The sequence below is a fragment of the Oryza sativa genome, chromosome 9 (assembly GCF_034140825.1).
Source record: "Oryza sativa Japonica Group chromosome 9, ASM3414082v1".
Taxonomy (NCBI): domain Eukaryota; kingdom Viridiplantae; phylum Streptophyta; class Magnoliopsida; order Poales; family Poaceae; genus Oryza; species Oryza sativa.
Window position 1 is genome coordinate 6,373,680 of NC_089043.1, and position 17,456 is coordinate 6,391,135.

General features: G+C 42.0%; 1 protein-coding gene and 1 long non-coding RNA gene across 5 annotated transcripts; both read right to left on the reverse strand.

Annotated features, from left to right (window-relative positions):
• Positions 1-2,056: 2,056 nt before the first annotated feature.
• Positions 2,057-9,372, reverse strand: LOC4346450 (DNA polymerase alpha-associated DNA helicase A). Of its 4 annotated transcripts, XM_015756459.3 has the most exons (8): positions 7,991-9,372; positions 7,779-7,829; positions 6,814-7,686; positions 6,288-6,571; positions 4,292-5,335; positions 3,147-3,315; positions 2,830-2,987; positions 2,057-2,647 (listed from the first exon to the last, which is right to left on the reverse strand). In XM_015756459.3, exons 3-8 carry the CDS (start codon positions 7,430-7,432, stop codon positions 2,399-2,401), a joined length of 2,523 nt encoding a protein of 840 aa, XP_015611945.1. In that variant the 5' UTR covers positions 7,433-7,686; positions 7,779-7,829; positions 7,991-9,372; the 3' UTR covers positions 2,057-2,398. The 4 variants fall into 4 exon arrangements, with proteins under 4 accessions (XP_015611945.1, XP_025876045.1, XP_066160234.1 ...); XM_026020260.2 differs by having other exon boundaries at positions 6,814-7,829; XM_066304137.1 differs by having other exon boundaries at positions 6,814-7,829; positions 8,061-8,626.
• Positions 9,373-11,848: 2,476 nt separating this feature from the next.
• LOC4346451 (uncharacterized) lies at positions 11,849-17,250 on the reverse strand. Its single transcript, XR_010735169.1, has 4 exons — positions 16,766-17,250; positions 16,563-16,642; positions 14,903-15,026; positions 11,849-12,230 (listed from the first exon to the last, which is right to left on the reverse strand). It is a non-coding gene; the product is annotated as an uncharacterized lncRNA (long non-coding RNA).
• Between the last annotated feature and the right edge of the window lie 206 nt (positions 17,251-17,456).

Consider the following 17,456-nt stretch of genomic DNA (forward strand, 5'->3'; position numbering starts at 1 on the left):
CACACGTTAATGTTACTGGCCAATCAAAAATAACATGACCACTAAGATCATAAAGGATAAGATAAATACGATGACAGGAAAGAAGGTACAGTGTGGGCTAGTGGAGTCACATTTCCACTCTCTCAAGTCACCTCCACACTATAAATAGGCCTCCACTCCTCACTCTCAAAGACACACCAAGATACAAATCAATGTCACCTTCCTCCGTACTATAACCGGTTGGATAGCCATGATGGATTATCGTAAGGAACTCAGCAATATGGGATGATTTCTCAACATATCAGGAGGGCATAGTTATGAGGTATTAGCCACATAGTTATACAATAGCAAGTGTATACTAAAATGATAATATACTAGGAGTACATAAATGATGATGTTCTTATTTCTTCTCTGCTTAGACTAGACTTATTAACTAGTAAGAGTATTCTAAACTATTCCATCTGTGTGTCAACCTATTCTTATTCTCAATTGATTAGCCCATGCATAAGACTTTGATTTATATAAGTGCGATATGAATTTATAGCATAGAACTCTCTTACCATATCTTTCATTAGGATTAAATAAATACGATACCTTGTAAATACTTTCGGGTGAAATGCTACAGTGGTATAACCATGCGCTTGCGGATTTGTATCTGTAACTCATAAGAATACCGTCTAATATTTCTGGAAACATTGATGGGGTTAAGTTCCTAGTAATATCGTTAAGAAATATCAACAGAGCCTCGAGCGGTGTGGCGGTGACCCTGCTGTGTTAGAGCACGACAAGGTGGGTGGTGCGGCGAAGAGACTCTCACGGTGGAAGGACGGAGGCGACAACGATGCGACCAGGTTGCTTGTAGTTGGACACGGGCATTGAAGGCGTTGAAGGTTGCCTGAGGTGGGCGTTGAAGGTTGCGACAAGCTCCTTTGCACGCGTTAGTCCTCTTGCGCCGGCGGCTTGACGCTGCAAGATGGCCACGCTGGACGGGCTAGTGCGGGGGAGAGGGGATTCATTCTTCTCTCTCACCCTCTCCCTCTCCAACCCACCCACGTGGATGGATTTGGAGCATGCCAGAGGTCGAGATGCTTCTTTGATGGCCGGGCGGCGGCGAGGCATCGGTGCGATGGTTGCGTGTTGAAGGGGATTAGCTGGTGGTGACTGCTGGAGCTGACATGCATTCAATGATGCGAGAGAATAGGGAAACTATGGGCGCAAGCGTAGCCTTCAGGCCGACAATGGCGATGCCTATGGGCAGCACATTCCTCTTGGGTGTTGTTGTGTTTGTTCTCTCCCAGTGGTTTGTTTAGGTGAAAACCACATCTTTGTTCCCTAAGGGTGTGTTGGTTGGACGGATAACCCTAGATGGAATATGGTGATCCAGTTTTTAAGTGTGTTTGGTTAGTGGGCGAGGGTGGATAGGGGAATATCCCACAAAAATGTTGGATAAGTGTATCCGGCCAAATTGGCCGGATGAGGAAATCCACCTTTGCTAATCTTGATTATTAGTTATTGAATAGCAATAGTTAATGTATTTTGTTGTTAATTAGTAATTAACTTATCAAAATTAGTGTTGATTAAATATAATTAGTCTATTTGTTGTTAATTAGTATAAATTATGGCTACATTAATAATAATTAACATATTTTATTATTAGTTACTATGTTGTTGTTTTCATTCAATCCATTCTCATCCACCCAACTAAACAAGAAATTACGGGATGACCACGAACCAAACACATACTGGCAGCACTCTTAACGTTGTTCTCTTCTTTGAGGCGTCCTTTAGAAGAACCATTCCCCGGAGTGTCGAGGCGTCCTTTAGAAGAACCATTCCCCGGGGTGTCATGTACTTGTTTTGTTTTCAGTAGTAGGATCAGATATAGACACGTGGTGTAGCTATCTTTTTTTTTTCCTGACTATAGTCTTCCAGGACTATAGACTTGTATGTTTTCCTGCTATATCAAGAGAAACGTCGCACTATCTTGTGCGGGTTGTTTCGGAAAAAAAAAATCATGTTTGAAAACAAGAATTGCACTGGAGAGCAGAATTAACATCTCTACTGAACTCATCGATCGTGACAAAAGTTGTAAACAATCGTGGGATTTCAAGCTGCTGTACATCTCTGTAGCGGAATATACAAATTACAAACATTCACATTCACAAGGAACCCATCATCCAGCAACAAGCAGCAGCATATTACAGGACACGAAACTGATGTTTTTGTTTCGGGATTGAAAATGCATGGTTGACAACCTGGTTAGATCATCAATGCAAGTCTGCCAATCAATTGACGTTATATTTTCCCATCTGCCAGACTCATATTTAGGGCCATGATAGATCGACCTCTCAATTTTAGCAGTAGAAATCGTGGTTATATATACACGCAGAAACAACACCGACAAGTTGCAATCGAAAAACTAACTGATTGAGGGCAAGGCAGGTGGAGTGTAGCCAAGACCAGAATCCCCGCCAAAGGAACCAGGTTCAACATGTCTAACCTGGCCGTGCTGACGGATATGGCGAAGGAGCCTAGCCAGAAAAGCATTGTTGCAGATTGTAGAACTATCACAGACAAGTGCGACATGACGGCGTGCCCTTGTGATGGCCACATTCATGCGCCTGTTGTCGCCAAGGAATCCTACAGCTCCCAAAGTGTTTGAACGAACCTAACAGGATTGAATAGAAATATCTTAGAGCCTTCATAGAAGTATTAAAGTTGGGTTAAGAATGACCTGCAACTTTTATTGACATGAGATTATATGGTTCAACACGGCATTTGAAGTACCACGGTCACCTTACAGCAAACCAAGAAGGACTACCCTATAAAGACAGCAAAGGAAGTGTGTACCATTGATATGACCACGGCATCTGCCTCCCTCCCTTGGAAGCTATCTATAGTTGAAACCTCAACACCAGAAGCCTCTGGATAATCTTCTAGCCTGTCTCTTAATAGTTGTACTTGCGCAATGTAAGGTGACTGGACGGCAATCGCGGTTGGAGAGACACCTGCACAAATTGTTTTCAGCAGTCCATTCATCAATAATCTGTGCAGCATTAGGAATAAAACAACTACGGGCAAATAAAAAATTAGGATACAAAGTGTGCTGCAAGTTGAACACAAAATCTAAGTGTGGTGTAATTAATTAAAGGAAAACAGGCACATACCACATTGTACAAGGTTCAAAACATGCTGTGAAACTACATCTGCCTCGCCATTGTTATAAAAAGATCCTGTACCAGCAGGGTCTAAATGCTCCTCACAGTCAATATTCAAACTTCCGTACGGCATACGAGTGTCAAGTAAAAGAAAGGCACACCGAGTTATCCAAGTTTCCTGAAAGACGGTAATTTTAATCCATTATCAATATGATGCATACATTAATCAACCATAAAATATAATCAATCTTTTAAAACAAATGCAATTGTTTCTGGATAACAATTCGGACCTCCACACCTTTAATAGATGCATTTGTACCTACCTATTGCAATGGATCTCAAATACATAAAACTTAAGTTATAAGGTTAAAAATGCCAAAATAATCATCCCTGAATACAAAAAACTGCATACATGATTTGCATCAAATAAATCAGCCTCTGCATATACATTCATAGAGGTTGTGTTCCTGTACCAAATTATTCCTACAAACAACACATATGTATACGTAGATCCAGAGAGGAAACAACATTTGAGAGACTCCGTTATAAAGCAAGCCATGACCAACATCCATTTTAGTATAATTATTATGACCTAGAACATTTCGTAGTTACAGCCATGCAAAATTGTAATCAACATATGTCTCATATATCATCTCTTAGCTTCCATTTGGCAAGACTTATTTACACAAAAGGGGATTAAGCTCCAATTATATTGAAAGCAGTTCACATTATGTTGAATTCAAAACGGAGGAAGTCTTAGTATTGCCTACACTTTAAGTCATATAGCAACAGAAAATCTCCATACAATTTATACCCTTCATCTTCATGCAAACTTAATTGTGGTTCATGAAAATAAAATTGAAGTATGCTCATGAACAAGGGCATCACACAAACCATGTTCATTTAGGCATGAAATCAACATGAAAAATTATGTAAAAATGGAACCAAACCCCAATTTAAACTATCAACAAGACCAGATACATTTTATGTAGAATAAAAAAATGAAATCCCTAAGAAACTAATATTAAAACTCAAAAGGCATTGAAAATAAAAGGGCATTTCATCTTCATGCTTTTCGGCAACTGGCATGAGAAAAACTACCCCCTGCAAAATTCTGATAGGTTTATGGAAACAGGAACAGAGAGCATCAGTACCTTGATAAATGGGTAATCAGCAAGAAGATGAGAAGCAACGGATGGGGAGGATTTGAGAAAACCATCATACATCTCGTTAGATGCCCAACTGGCAATTGAATCATGCATTCTGTATTGTGTTGTTAATTTCGTTGTCAGTAGTTCATTATGCAACGATGAAGCTCTTTCGAGTAAAGACATTGCTAGTCCACCTTGCATAGCCTCTCTTGATAAAACAACAGGTGCAAGCTGCCGTTGATCACCAGCAAGAATGCATCTTTTTCCTTGTAAGATAGGGATCCAGCATGAGGGTTCGATTGCTTGTCCTGCTTCATCAATAATTACTAAGTCAAAGCAACCAATCCTCCTCACAAGTGGGTCAGCTGCCCCAATATTAGTTGATAGGACAACATCAGCATTTGAAAGGACCTCTCTGATTATTTCCTTTTCCTTCTTTTTAAAGTTCTTCCCAAGCTGCTTCAACAGTTGACGTATACCTGCGGCTAATGTATCATCCTGTATGCAATGCTTCAAGTCCTTTCTCAAGTCGGATTTTTTCCTCTCGAACTCTTCTGTGAACTTCTGAAGTCTTCTGTTCACAAGCTCTCCCAAGGACCTTGAAGCAACAGATGGAGATATCCTAGCAGGATTTCCAACTCGTACTGTGTCCAGTCCAGTATCTGACAACTTCTCCACCATGTTATCAACTGCTGCATTGCTTGGAGCAGTTACGAGAACGCGTTCACCCTTTCGGACAGCACATGCAATGAGATAACTAAGCAAACCAGTCTTGCCCGTGCCAGGAGGTCCTTGGATTATTAGGACAGGCCTTTTGTTGTTCAAGCCTAGTGTGATAGCTTTTAACTGGGAGGCATCAAAGTCATATTTGTTCTTTTTCAATAGCTCATCATCATGTATTGTTGATTCTCCCCAATCAGCCAGATTATTCTGCTCCATCATCATCATGTCTTCCTTGTCCCCAAACAGAGTGGCTACTACTCCAATGGAAGAATTCTTTTTCTGTAAACCTTTCCTTTGAAGAAGCATCAGTGCTTCACAATTTCGCTGCCAAATCATACACAAACCAATAGGCTAAACGTTCAAGCTTTGTTCATCCTTTTAGTAAAACTTGAAACAAAATCAACATATTTTCAACCTTGTAGGAAAGAATGAAATAATCTGTGATCACAGAACACCTAACATTAGCCAGTCCAGTTTTCAACAAAAAAGTCCTGTCCTGATCACTTCTTCCATGCAAATATTTATGTTAGAAGCCAGTGTTTAGTTTCATCAGATTATGCAAATTTCAAATTAAATTAAAAAATCCATAGTTTTCTACTCAGAAACTAGACCTAGCCCCAATTGCTAATAGACAATCATTTGTAACAAAATTCATTATACCACACCAACGTTAGCATGACACTCGCACAAGAAAATAAATACTGGATTGACACAAACAAAATTTAATTCAGACACAGCGGTAACCACTTACTTTTGGGGATACTGATTTTAATTTTTAAAACAGCAAGATCAGTAATAAACTAATTTATTTTTACATCTCAATTGTCTTCATACCTAGCATTCCTACATAACATATTTAGGTTTGATTTATCATATGCAGAAAGTTCGGAACTTTAAGAATCCTTACCACTCCTTTTATAAACATGTAAGTTAGGTACCTAGGTTGCATATCATATACATATGATATATACATATGTATATGATATGTTGCATACATATGGCTCAAATTTTCGAAAGGGTAATGTTGCATAGTATCAAGTATTAACAATTAAATGGTTTTGTTAGGCTAGGTGCCTAGGTGCCTAAATTGCATTACCTCTTGAAAAAAGATTACTAACAATTAAATGGTATTGTATGGGGAAGAAATTACTTTTAGCCTTTTAGGTCCAAACAGACTGATACTTCTGTGACATGGCTCAGAATGCTAACACCCATCTCATGCATCTAAAGGAAGGGATGCATGGGACTAGGGGTTACATCAACTAAATTGCATTACCTCATATGTAAGTGCGTCAGCCAATGCCTGAATCCTGTCAATCCGCACATTTTTCCCAAAAAGCTTGGAGAACGTAGGATCACCACGGCGGGATTTCAGTGTCACGGTAATGCTGCAACCATCCTCACCAAGATTATATATAAAGCCTTGCATGCAAGATGTGGTAATTTCCCCCCGGTTATCACATGTCCTGATACAAACCATATCCCCAGGAGAGAGTGTGGTTGGAGGCAATCTATGGTTATCTTTCACTCTAAATAGGACCAGATGCTGGCCATCCAACCCTGCACAAAACAAGATTTAAAACAAAGTAATAAATAGGAGAAACTTTAGTTCGTATAGCAAAATCGAGTATCAAACCTCAAGTTAGTCTTATCTGCATATGCATATTTGCATGCATAAATATAAGCAGCCATATCTTACTACGGTACTAACCAAAAAGAAGCAGATAAAAATCACTATCCTGGCAGCACATATTTAGAATTACTAACCAACGAACAATATAAAAAGAGTATAATGCACTGACCAGTTGAACTGCTGATAACATTCAAATTGCAAATGGTATCGCACTGCTCTTGCTGTGACTGCCCATGAGTGACTAAGTACTCTACTGGTTTGAGTGGCTTCTTTGAGTTCCCATCCATCACAGGGGTGGCATTCAGTTCTTCTTGTGTAAACTCCAGCTCCGCATCTCGTTCTATATGTAGAAGGTCTGACATTTTCTTGACAAAGTCTTCAATTTTGGTCTGCATCAACCTTGTCTTATCAAGACTTATGCCAAGAGTACTGTGCGTAGTAGGAGCTTTAGGTTTGCGGGCAGCTGCTCGATGCTGAGCTGAGTTAGCCAATTCTTTCAGAAGCATCCAAGATTGAGTGGTGCGCCAATCAGAAATAAGACCCTGGTTCTGTTGTTTCAACAGAACATCACGGAGTTCCCTTTGAAAGTGGTCAAAGAGGGTAGGATAGTGAGTAGAGGCCTTGAGGCAGAGCGCCTCCTGTCCCTTGGGCATGGGAATTGCTGATAGATAAGGCTGTGCAAGCATCACAAATCCGAGGTTGTCTTCAGATGATCCACCATCCAGTAAGAATGTTGCTCCATCGTTCTGCATTTCTGTGGAAGCATATTTTATAGCCATTGAGTGCATACCCTGCTTTAGCCATTGTACCACGCACCGGCCCAACTCCTTCTTCCCAATGGGGTCGCCACTCTCATAAAGAGTATTTACCCTAATGGACACTTCCTCCGCAGATGGAACACACTCCCCTTCATCTTTTGCTGTCTCCTTCCTCTTTCTCCCCCTCCTCCTCCTCCTTCCTTCCTTTCTTGTACCGTTATCAGTGATGCCATGAGGGAGAGAAGAACGGGAATCAGCCGGAAGTAATGTTTGTTCTCTAGGTCCTGCAGATGAAACTAACAGGAGATGACTTTGCTGTGAACAAGTGTTAGGAGCTGAACTAGAGCTGCAGGGAAAAGATGGGAATGGAAGCAACTTCAGCTCTCTCCTCCTTAGGTGCAGTGCAGTGGCACGAGAAGAAAAGAACCTGAAAGACAGAACATGAGAAGACATGCTCAGCCCAGGAAAGCTAGATATGGAGGCGAGAGGAAGACGAGAAGAAATCACTACCAGTAAGTGAACTTAAAAGGAAAATATTGACAGATACAGCTACATGGGCATATGAGCTTAGGACTCAGGATTTCTCACTGATATTTTGTAAGCTTGATAGCCATGCTGGTGACTTGCAGAGTTGTGGTGAAGGCAAATGCTACGTTACCTTCAATCCATACATATACTAGCACTGGTGTTTACCACTTCCGTAGCTGTGCAGTCTCTCTGTGTTGTACACGTTTTCTCCAGCTACACCTTGCTCCATAGTCTCTGAAGCTCCTCACAGTTCAGTTCTAACCCACCAATTGCCATGCCCTTTTTGATTTTTCACTTATCCCCATCCATTCCATTCCAATGGAAACACCACCACCACATGTTAGCAGGCGACACACATCCTTTCTATATGTGTTGCGTTAAGAATCACATAAAATTCCAGGGTTAATTGGATCCATGCTACTGCAATTTTGCCAAATTAAAAAAATATCACTGCTATTCATCATATCGGCTACGTGCCACTGGAAATTTCTAAAATTGGAACCATGCTACTCCAGTCACTTTTTTCATCTCATCTCTCACGCCGTCTCCGTTCACATCCTTATCCCCCTCCTCTCCACGGCCACGGGTGGCTTCGGCAACCGTGGCCTTGTCGTCGTTCGCCAGCGCGAGCTCGCCGAGGTAGTCGGCCATGGCGACCTGCGTGGCTGCGTGTCCGGTTCGCCGTGGAGCAGCCTTGTGAGGAGCGGCTGCAGCCTATAGCCTGCCGTTGTCGGCCATCTGCTTGATGTTGGAGTCGAAGCGGTCGAGGTTGCGGAGCTGCGGCGGGAGCCACGACAGGCTGACCCGGCTTTGCGGCGAGCACGTCACCCCCTGCCACGACCCAAGAGCACGGCGTCGCGGCGGTGGGGTCCCACGACGGCAGCACTGGCGACGGCGCCGCCGCCGGCAGCAGCGGCAGCAATGCCTTCCCGTCCGCGGCCGGCCGCACCGCCACCCCGGCGACCTCCAAGAACCGGCCGCCCCGGTGCGCCATTACCCCCAACAATCAAGAAACCACAAAAAAACCAGACCAAAAAGAACAAATCTCCCCCTAATCTACAGCTCACGACATGAGAGAAGCTTGCTTGCTAGTGGAAGAGCATATACTAGTGCGTGAGAAAGCCGCAAGGAGAAACTTTGAGCTGGAGTTGCTTAAGCCGCACCCCAATCGCATATGGAGCTAGGCGAAGAGATCGATCGATTTGGTCTTATCTGCGTGTCTCGGGGTTGGAGGAGTATTTAATGGAGCCTATGAACCGGCGTGGCACCTCCCTCCTCGTCGCTGGCGCGGAGGCGTCCGCGCCTGCCGCTCTCCCACCTCGCTTCCGCGTGCGTGTCCGACGACTCCGCCACGAACCACGCCAGGCCCGGCCGCAACCGCTCCGGCCTGTCCTCCGCTCCGGCCGCGTGAATGCCTGGGGGCTGGAGGGGATGAGGATGGCAACGGAGACGGCGTGAGAGATGAGACTGAAAAAGTGTTAGAAGCAGCATTTTTTTAATTCGGTAAAGTTGCAGCGGCATGGATCCAATTAACCTTTTTAAAAATACAAAACTTTCTTCCTCCATCTGTACATGTAACCGACATCCGTTTAAAACTGGCCTATCCATGTACTGAAGTTTCTTCCTCTTCAGAACATCAGTGTCGCGGCATCTTGATTGCCATGTGTAGCAGCTCCTAAGCTAACAATAAAGCCATTCAAGACCATCGCAAGCCAAGAACCACTATTGAGAAAGGACTCTGATATTTATATGAAAAAAGTACTAGACTAACGAGTGGTGCTAAATATAACGGCAAGGCCAAGACTAAGGATTATTCACAGATACCCTGCAAACATGGTGGCCACGTCAGTCTCTTAGATTGTGCAGTTGTGGAGACGATGATGCTACGTTGCCTGCCAACCACACACATGAATACGGGTGTTTTCCATCTCTGATTTTTTTTCTCATCCTTGAGGATCCAGTGGGTACCTTAGTTGCATAAATTACCTCCAGCGGGTCCTACTCTATCTCCTCTCAGCGTCATCTCAGGGCCTCATAAGAGCGAGGACTGAATCTTGTCGCGATTCTGCTCTAAATTCCTCATCAAACCTTTAGGCAGCAGTACTGCCACATGTTATCTTTTTCAGGCATGCCAATATAGCCCATTGCATTTGACGAGAAAAATAGGAATCAAATTTTCAAATCCCAACTCGGCGTACAACCTCTAAGGCAGCTAGCGGCCAACGGCACTCCATCTTCATTGCCCGCCGCCATGCCAAATCTTGGCAGAGCAAGAAGGAAGCTCAGTGTCTCCGTGGCCCCGCCTCTACCCTGATAGCGCAATCCTCGATGAATGACAATATGACACAACAACACCAGACTCCGGCAGCTGCAGGGCGTAGGCATTTCGTCGAACAGGTGTGCTGCGGGGTGAGTGAAGGCACCAACGCAGCACATGGAAGGGGAGGGTTGCTGGAGAGCGTAGGATGTCGAGGGGCGTAAAAGAAGTGGAGCTGTGGGTATGGCGAAGCTGCCGGATTTGGTGAAGACAAGCGGCGGCTAGGCACTGCCGCGGCAGGAGGAGAATTTGGGATTTCTGTCTCTTCCTCAAGTCTGACGCTATGGACGCATTGGTAGGTGTGATGTGGGCTTTCTTTCTGTATGGTCGATGTTCGCCACATACCAGTTCACTGCTCCTTCCATTTCTGTTTTATATTATACTAGTATGGTGCCCGTGCGTTGCAACGGGGCAAGAAAAATATATGCACACCTTAATATAGCACACAATGATTATATCACCTGATCATATCTTTATCAGATGAACTATCGGCCTTCGGAATATATTATACGACAAACATATTTTTTATTTGCATCGTGACGTGCATAACATATTATGGCGGCTTCATCAAAGCGTCATCGATGTGACCTAGTTGGACCGTAAAACTCAGCTATGCACATAGGCATAATAAGTCGTTTGCTTGCTGCCTTTCTCAGCCATTAGTCCGTAGCAGAGAAGACCAGCAGGGCAGGGGCGACGGTTGCGCAGCCTAGGCGTTAGGGTCGGCGGCGGCGGCACAGCTCGCTTCTAGGGAAGACCACGAGCAGGAGTGTTTAGCAGAGGAGGAGACATGTCGTCCAGGGAGCAGAGGAGATTGCGACGGTGAGAAGCAGCAGCGAGGAGGCGAATAGCACCGCGGCGGCGTATCTCCTCGAGTGTGAGAGAAAAAGGAGCTGGCGGTGACGTCTGGATCGATCTGTAACCCTAAATCCCCTTCTATTGCTGCCGCTGGACCCATGTGCCTGAGCCAGCGCGATTGGATTTCGCGGCCGCGCCATCACCTCCAATTTTCACAGCAACCCCATCGCGAAGTCGCCGCCTAGTCGCGCCCTGGCCCATCTCACCTAGACCGCCTATGACCATCCTTGACCGTTTAGCGGCTCTCCTGCCTAGCCAAGAGAATAACCCCTAAACGAGACGGGTTGATGGAAACTAGCGCCTAATCGCCATCTAAGCGGCCTGGACGGCTGTCCAGGCAAAAACTGACCATTATATCAAAATGGGTTGAACAACCCATGGATACTATTCCATACTACACAATAGCCTCATTGTTCCGTAGACTAGCTCAATGGGCAACGATGCTCTCAACCTCGCTGGCCTGCTCACCTTCCTTGTCCTCTAATTCGTCTGCTTCATCGACCATAACGTATCATAGGAATATACTCGTCCATGCGTGAAGAATTATGACACTTTCGCTGGGTAAAAAGTTAACCAAATTAGACATACATTATTATTTCACCCATCAACCAATGGAATCTGTACACGATCCCTATCACATATCTCCCCTATAAATATATTGCCAATGTCATAAATCACCACCAATTCACGACAAACAGGACATTGCCTTTTTCTTTCCTGTTCACTTCCTTTTGAAAGCATCATAAAAAATCATGATATATATATGCGTAGGACAGATTATATTTTAAAACGAAAATTATCTCCAGAGATTATGAATGAATGCTACAATTTTAAATCGACGGATAGAGACTGAATTTACATGATCAAATACAATCCATTAAAGACATGTATCAAACATCTGTCAATTTTTGCCGCATAATTTGCACCATCAATCTTTCTTTCTCAGATACCACGCAATTTGCACCATCAATCTTTCTTTCTCAGATACCACGCAAACCACTTGTGTTAGCATGCTTGTCTTGAAGAAGACCAAGGCTGGCAGCCGACCAATGTAAGTGGTGCTATGAGGCAGATGGATGATGGCAAGGTAACAAGTTCACAAGCTAATGGTAGAGAACTGAAACCCTGTTTACAAACATCCATTGCATAAGACAATATTAATGTCATAATATAGTAACAATATTTTTTGTGAACATGGCTTAGAAAATGAAAAGAATTTGAAATTGTTATTAACAGCCTTCGAAAAGCTTTCTGGCCTAAAGATAAATTTTTCCAAAAGTGAATTATTTTGTTTTGGTCATGCACAAGAATGTCAGGAACAATATTCCAATATTTTTGGTTGTAGGCTAGGAGTTTTTCCTGTCAGATATCTTGGAATTCCTATGCATTTTAGGAAATTAAGTAATAAAGACTGGAAAACAATTGAGCAAAGAATTGAAAAAAAACTTAGCAGTTGGAAAGGTAAACATATGTCAGTTGGAGAGAGATTGGTTTTGATTAATTCGGTGCTTTCAAGTCTAGTTATGTTTATGATATCTTTTTTTAGATCCCAAAACGAGTTCTTAAAAAAATTGATTATTATAGATCTTGCTTCTTTTGGCAAGGTGATGATCATAAAAAGAAGTATAGACTTGCAAGATGGGATATTATTTGTTAACCAAAAGATCAGGGTGGGCTTGTAATTCAGAATTTAGAAATACAAAACCAATGTTTATTGAGTAAATGGTTGTTTAAATTGATAAATGAGCAAGGTGTTTGGCAAGACTTATTGAAAAGAAAATACCTTAATAATCAAACAATAAATCAAGTTCAGAAGAAACATGGGGATTTTTATTTTTGGTCAGGTCTCATGAAAGTTAAGAATACTTTCTTAAATCTGGGTTCCTGGACTGTTAATAATGGTGAGCAAGTCAGATTTTGGGAGGATAAATGGCTAGGAAATTACTCCTTTAAGGATAGATACCTGTCTCTGTATTCAATAGTTCGAAGGAGAAACTTTTCGATTGCTTATGTCATGAGTACTGTTCCACTAAATGTTTCTGTTAGGAGAGCTTTAGTTGGTCAGAGGAAAGTAATATATTCCGATGGAATCTTCATCAAAATGGTCAATTCTATGCTCGTTCTATGTATCTAGCTTTAATCAACAATGGTTACATTGAGAGGAATAAGATCATTTAGAAACTTAAGATGCCTCTCAAGATTAAAGTTTTTATGTGGTACTTATTTAAAGGGGTTGTTTTAACAAAAGATAATTTGACTAGGAAAAATTGGAATGGTAGTTTGAGATGTTGTTTCTGTATAAAAGATGAGACTATTCAACATTTATTTTTGGAATGCCATTATGCAAAGTTTCTATGGAGAGCTTTACAAATTTTTTTTGGTTTATATCCTCCACACAATATTTCCATATCTTTGGGAATTGGCTTGGCTCGTGGGTATTGATAAAGGAACCAAAAAACTCATTCTTGTAGGAGCATCCGCTATATGTTAGGCTCTATGGTTGAGTAGAAATGATATGGTTTTTGACAAATCAGCATCTGTATCTTATATGCAGGTCCTTTTCAGGGCAACGTGCTGGCTCCGGTCTTGGGCTCAACTATAAAGGTGTGATGAGGACATCAAACTAATAAAATCTGCATGTCGACTACTTGAGACAACAGTTATGCAGCTTTTGGCCAACTTTGGTTGGAGGTTCACCAATAGGATTCAATAATCAATGGGTCTTTGTTTTGTGTGCTTATTTATTAGCTTGTGTTTCCTTTAGCCTTACTTGTATGTGTTTTTTAAGACTTTTTTGTGTGCTAGTTTGTGTGAATTTGTGTAATAATTGGCTGTAGCTACTTGAGCAAAGGCCGGGATTTTATTCCATTATCTAAAAAAGAGAAACACAATTAATGCTATCTCAATGTGAAATGGATATTTGCAGAACAATCTAATTCCAACTGATGGTATTTATAGTCATGCAATGCAGTCTGAAAATTACTATGTAGGCAGAGTTAGTACCTAATTCCAACACAATTTCCTTGTGCTTGATTAAAGAAAGTAAACAAGATTCACTTAGCATAGTGCCATAGTAACATGAAATGCAAATCGCAATTCATCTGCAATCCAATCATCAGACAGAGCACTTTATCACCCTAAATGGGATCACTGAAATTTTCATGAATGCAAACTAAAAGTAAAAAGTAAAAACGCATACATGTAATGGTACATATGGTCGATTCCAGTATCACATCGAAAGTAATTTACTGCTGTCCAATAAAAAAACACGAAATGTTACATATAACGTATAATAAGAATAATTACAAAAAGAAGGATCGTAAGCAAGCATCAGATTGGTTAATTAGTAACATAATATACCTTGACTATTTTGTGAGAACCTCACTATACACAATATTTTTTTTGTGTATGTTGCAGTCTGTTTAGACAGTTCCTTACTTTTGTTCTCATTGTCTGTGTAGGAAAGGTTCAGGAAAAAAAATACAGAAAAAATATTGCTTTTGTCTAGGAAAGGGTCAGAAAAAAAACAGAATACATATTGCTATTGGCATTTGAATTTTAGTTCTAAATCCATGCACACAACAAAGGAAATTTTTTTTGACCAAACGAGGCATTCAACAGCTGCAAACAATGTTAAGAAATTGGCTCTCAAAAACTGCATGGTTATGTAATCAATACTCATTCAGCTGCATGATTGTCTAGCCTCAAGTGCATTTTTGCCTCCACTTTTAGCCCCCCAAAAAAACCTAAAGGCATTTCATCGAGCACTATGGGAGCAATGGGACGAAGCAATGTACCTGTGGTGAGTGTTGGGCGATGCTGTCAATGTTTTGCCGGCCTAACCGACCCTGCCTCGACGTGGTGGGATGCGAGATCCAGAGGCGTTTGCGGCGGGTAGCTGATGTTGGCACCAGCGTTGCCCTGCAGTAGCTTAGATTGTCAGAATTAGTTAGTATTTCTGAGAATCATAAAGAAGCAATTTTCATACAAGTAAATAAACATGGACAGATGCATAGAGCATGTGTCATGTAAAAGTCAATACTGAAACACATTATCCAAATAGCCATATTATGATGAGAATTTATATAAAATGGATAACAAAACAAAGTTGTAATATTCCAGTCAAAGATCTGGCATTACAAAGGGGTCATCACTGAGTTAAGTACTTCCTCTGTTTCACAATGTAAGACTTTCTAGCATTGCTCACATTCATTTAGATGTTAATGAATCTAGACATATGTATGTGTTTAGATTCATTAACATCTATATGTATGTGGGTAATGCTAAAAAGTCTTACATTATGAAACGCTCACATTCATTTAGATGTTAATGAATCTAGACATATGTATGTGTTTAGATTCATTAACATCTATATGTATGTGGGTAATGCTAAAAAGTCTTAATTATGAAACGGAGGGAGTATAAAACAATTTATCTATAACCAATCAAGGAAAGGAATTCTTATATTTTTATCCAATTTTATTAACCAGAGGTTAGCTCACAGGATGTTGAATGATGGGCCAGCTAACAATGAACTCCCCGATGTCCTCTTTTGACCCGTAATACAAGAAATTATTAAAATGCACAAAACTAAACTAAGCTACAACACATGCATTTTTTTAAAGTTTCCCATGGCAATGATCATTGATCAACCCATTATTTTTTTTTTCTGAACGACACTATTCACTGATCTAATAAACCAATTGACAGAGGGGTACCCAGTCACGTTGACAGAGGGGACGGATCAAAGTAATTGAATATTAAAGGAAATTGAATATTTAACAGGTAAAATATAAGTTATGCTGAGCTCAGCAGCATGGTGTATAGGCAAATTAGTATAGACAATAATTCACATTAGCATCAGTGAGCAGCAATCTGAAAACTTAACATGCCTCAGAGGTAGCAACACCTACTGGGCATGCATTTTTAATCTGACATTCTAATAGCAATATATATCATCATGACCTTTCTGGAATAACTTATAACTTCTATTTGAACCATCATTCAGAGTATCTTAAGAGCATGACCAACAGCCACCCAAAATTCAATCCCCTAATTGTACACGTTTCTCTGAAAGTTATGAAAGTAGAAGGCCTGACCATCTACCATGTAAAGAGTCATTTACAGGTAGCACTTTATATACAATTATTGTTTTTACTGGAAAATCAACCTTCCTTTTATGTTTTCATTTATGCTCACAATTTCCCTGTCCTCATTGTGCAGAAGTATCGCCTCGCAAAATATCTTCCAGAGACTAAGGAAGGTAAATTGAGAAAATAGTTGCTAAGTATTTGATACTTCATTATGAAAAGAGATGTTTGTCTGATTTTCTGGTGTCATTATAACTTCTGATGCATGCATTCTACTACCATTCCTTAGGAACTTACAAGTGGCAGAAGCTCTGCGAATGCAAATTGAGGTTCATAAGCAGCTTCATGAACAGTTAGAGGTGCGTACCAGAAATTTTCTGATGTTGAAGTAGTATCACTGTTCATCTGCCATCACTATAGTGGATTTGGTCAAAATCAAATACTATGCTGCAAGCGTTCAGTAAAGAAATTTTCAGTTAAATCAGTGAGTAACACGAAGAATTGTGTTCCACATCCCTAACATGGCTGAATAAACACAGAGACGAGAGATGAATAAACACAGTATAATACCATTGATTTAAATTGCTCCCAGGATCCTCCCGCAAAATACAAATAATCTCGGCTCAGGTATGGGGTTGATTGTGGCGGTTAGTGAAACCGGCGGCCGTCGATCTCCGACGGGCAGGGGGCAACGGGTGGATGGCCGGCGAGGTTGGAAGGGGATAGTGAGGGGAGGGATGAGGGCGGATGGCCGGAGAGGTTCGAAGGAAATGGTGAGGGGAGGGATGAGAACGCGCAGCGCTTAGGGGAATCGCAGGGCGGCGAGGTTGGAAGGGGAGGCGGCCACCGATGGTGAAGGGAGGGATGGGGGCGCAAGTTAGGGGATGCACGGAGGGCGGTGCGATATCGTTGCAATGGGCGGAGGGGCAGCGCGGAGGAGATCGTTGTCGGTGGCGGCGTGGATCGGCGCGACGGGCGGAGGCGCGCGAGCAGAGGAGGCGGCGGCGAAGGGAGCGGGGAGAGCGGTTGGGAAGAGGGGCGTGATGGAGGGAGCCGAAAGGGGAGAGGACACACACACATGCGAGGATGGAGAGGGGAGAGGGGAGAGGGGAGAGGGTGCGCGCGTGCGGTGCGAGGGATCGCGGAGAGATTGGGCGTCTGCGAGCGTTGATTTTGCAGGAGGATCCTTCAAGCAATCTTAACCTTTGGTTTATTTTTAAATAGTAAGGTCAAACTTCTTTAAATATAACTAAATTTATAG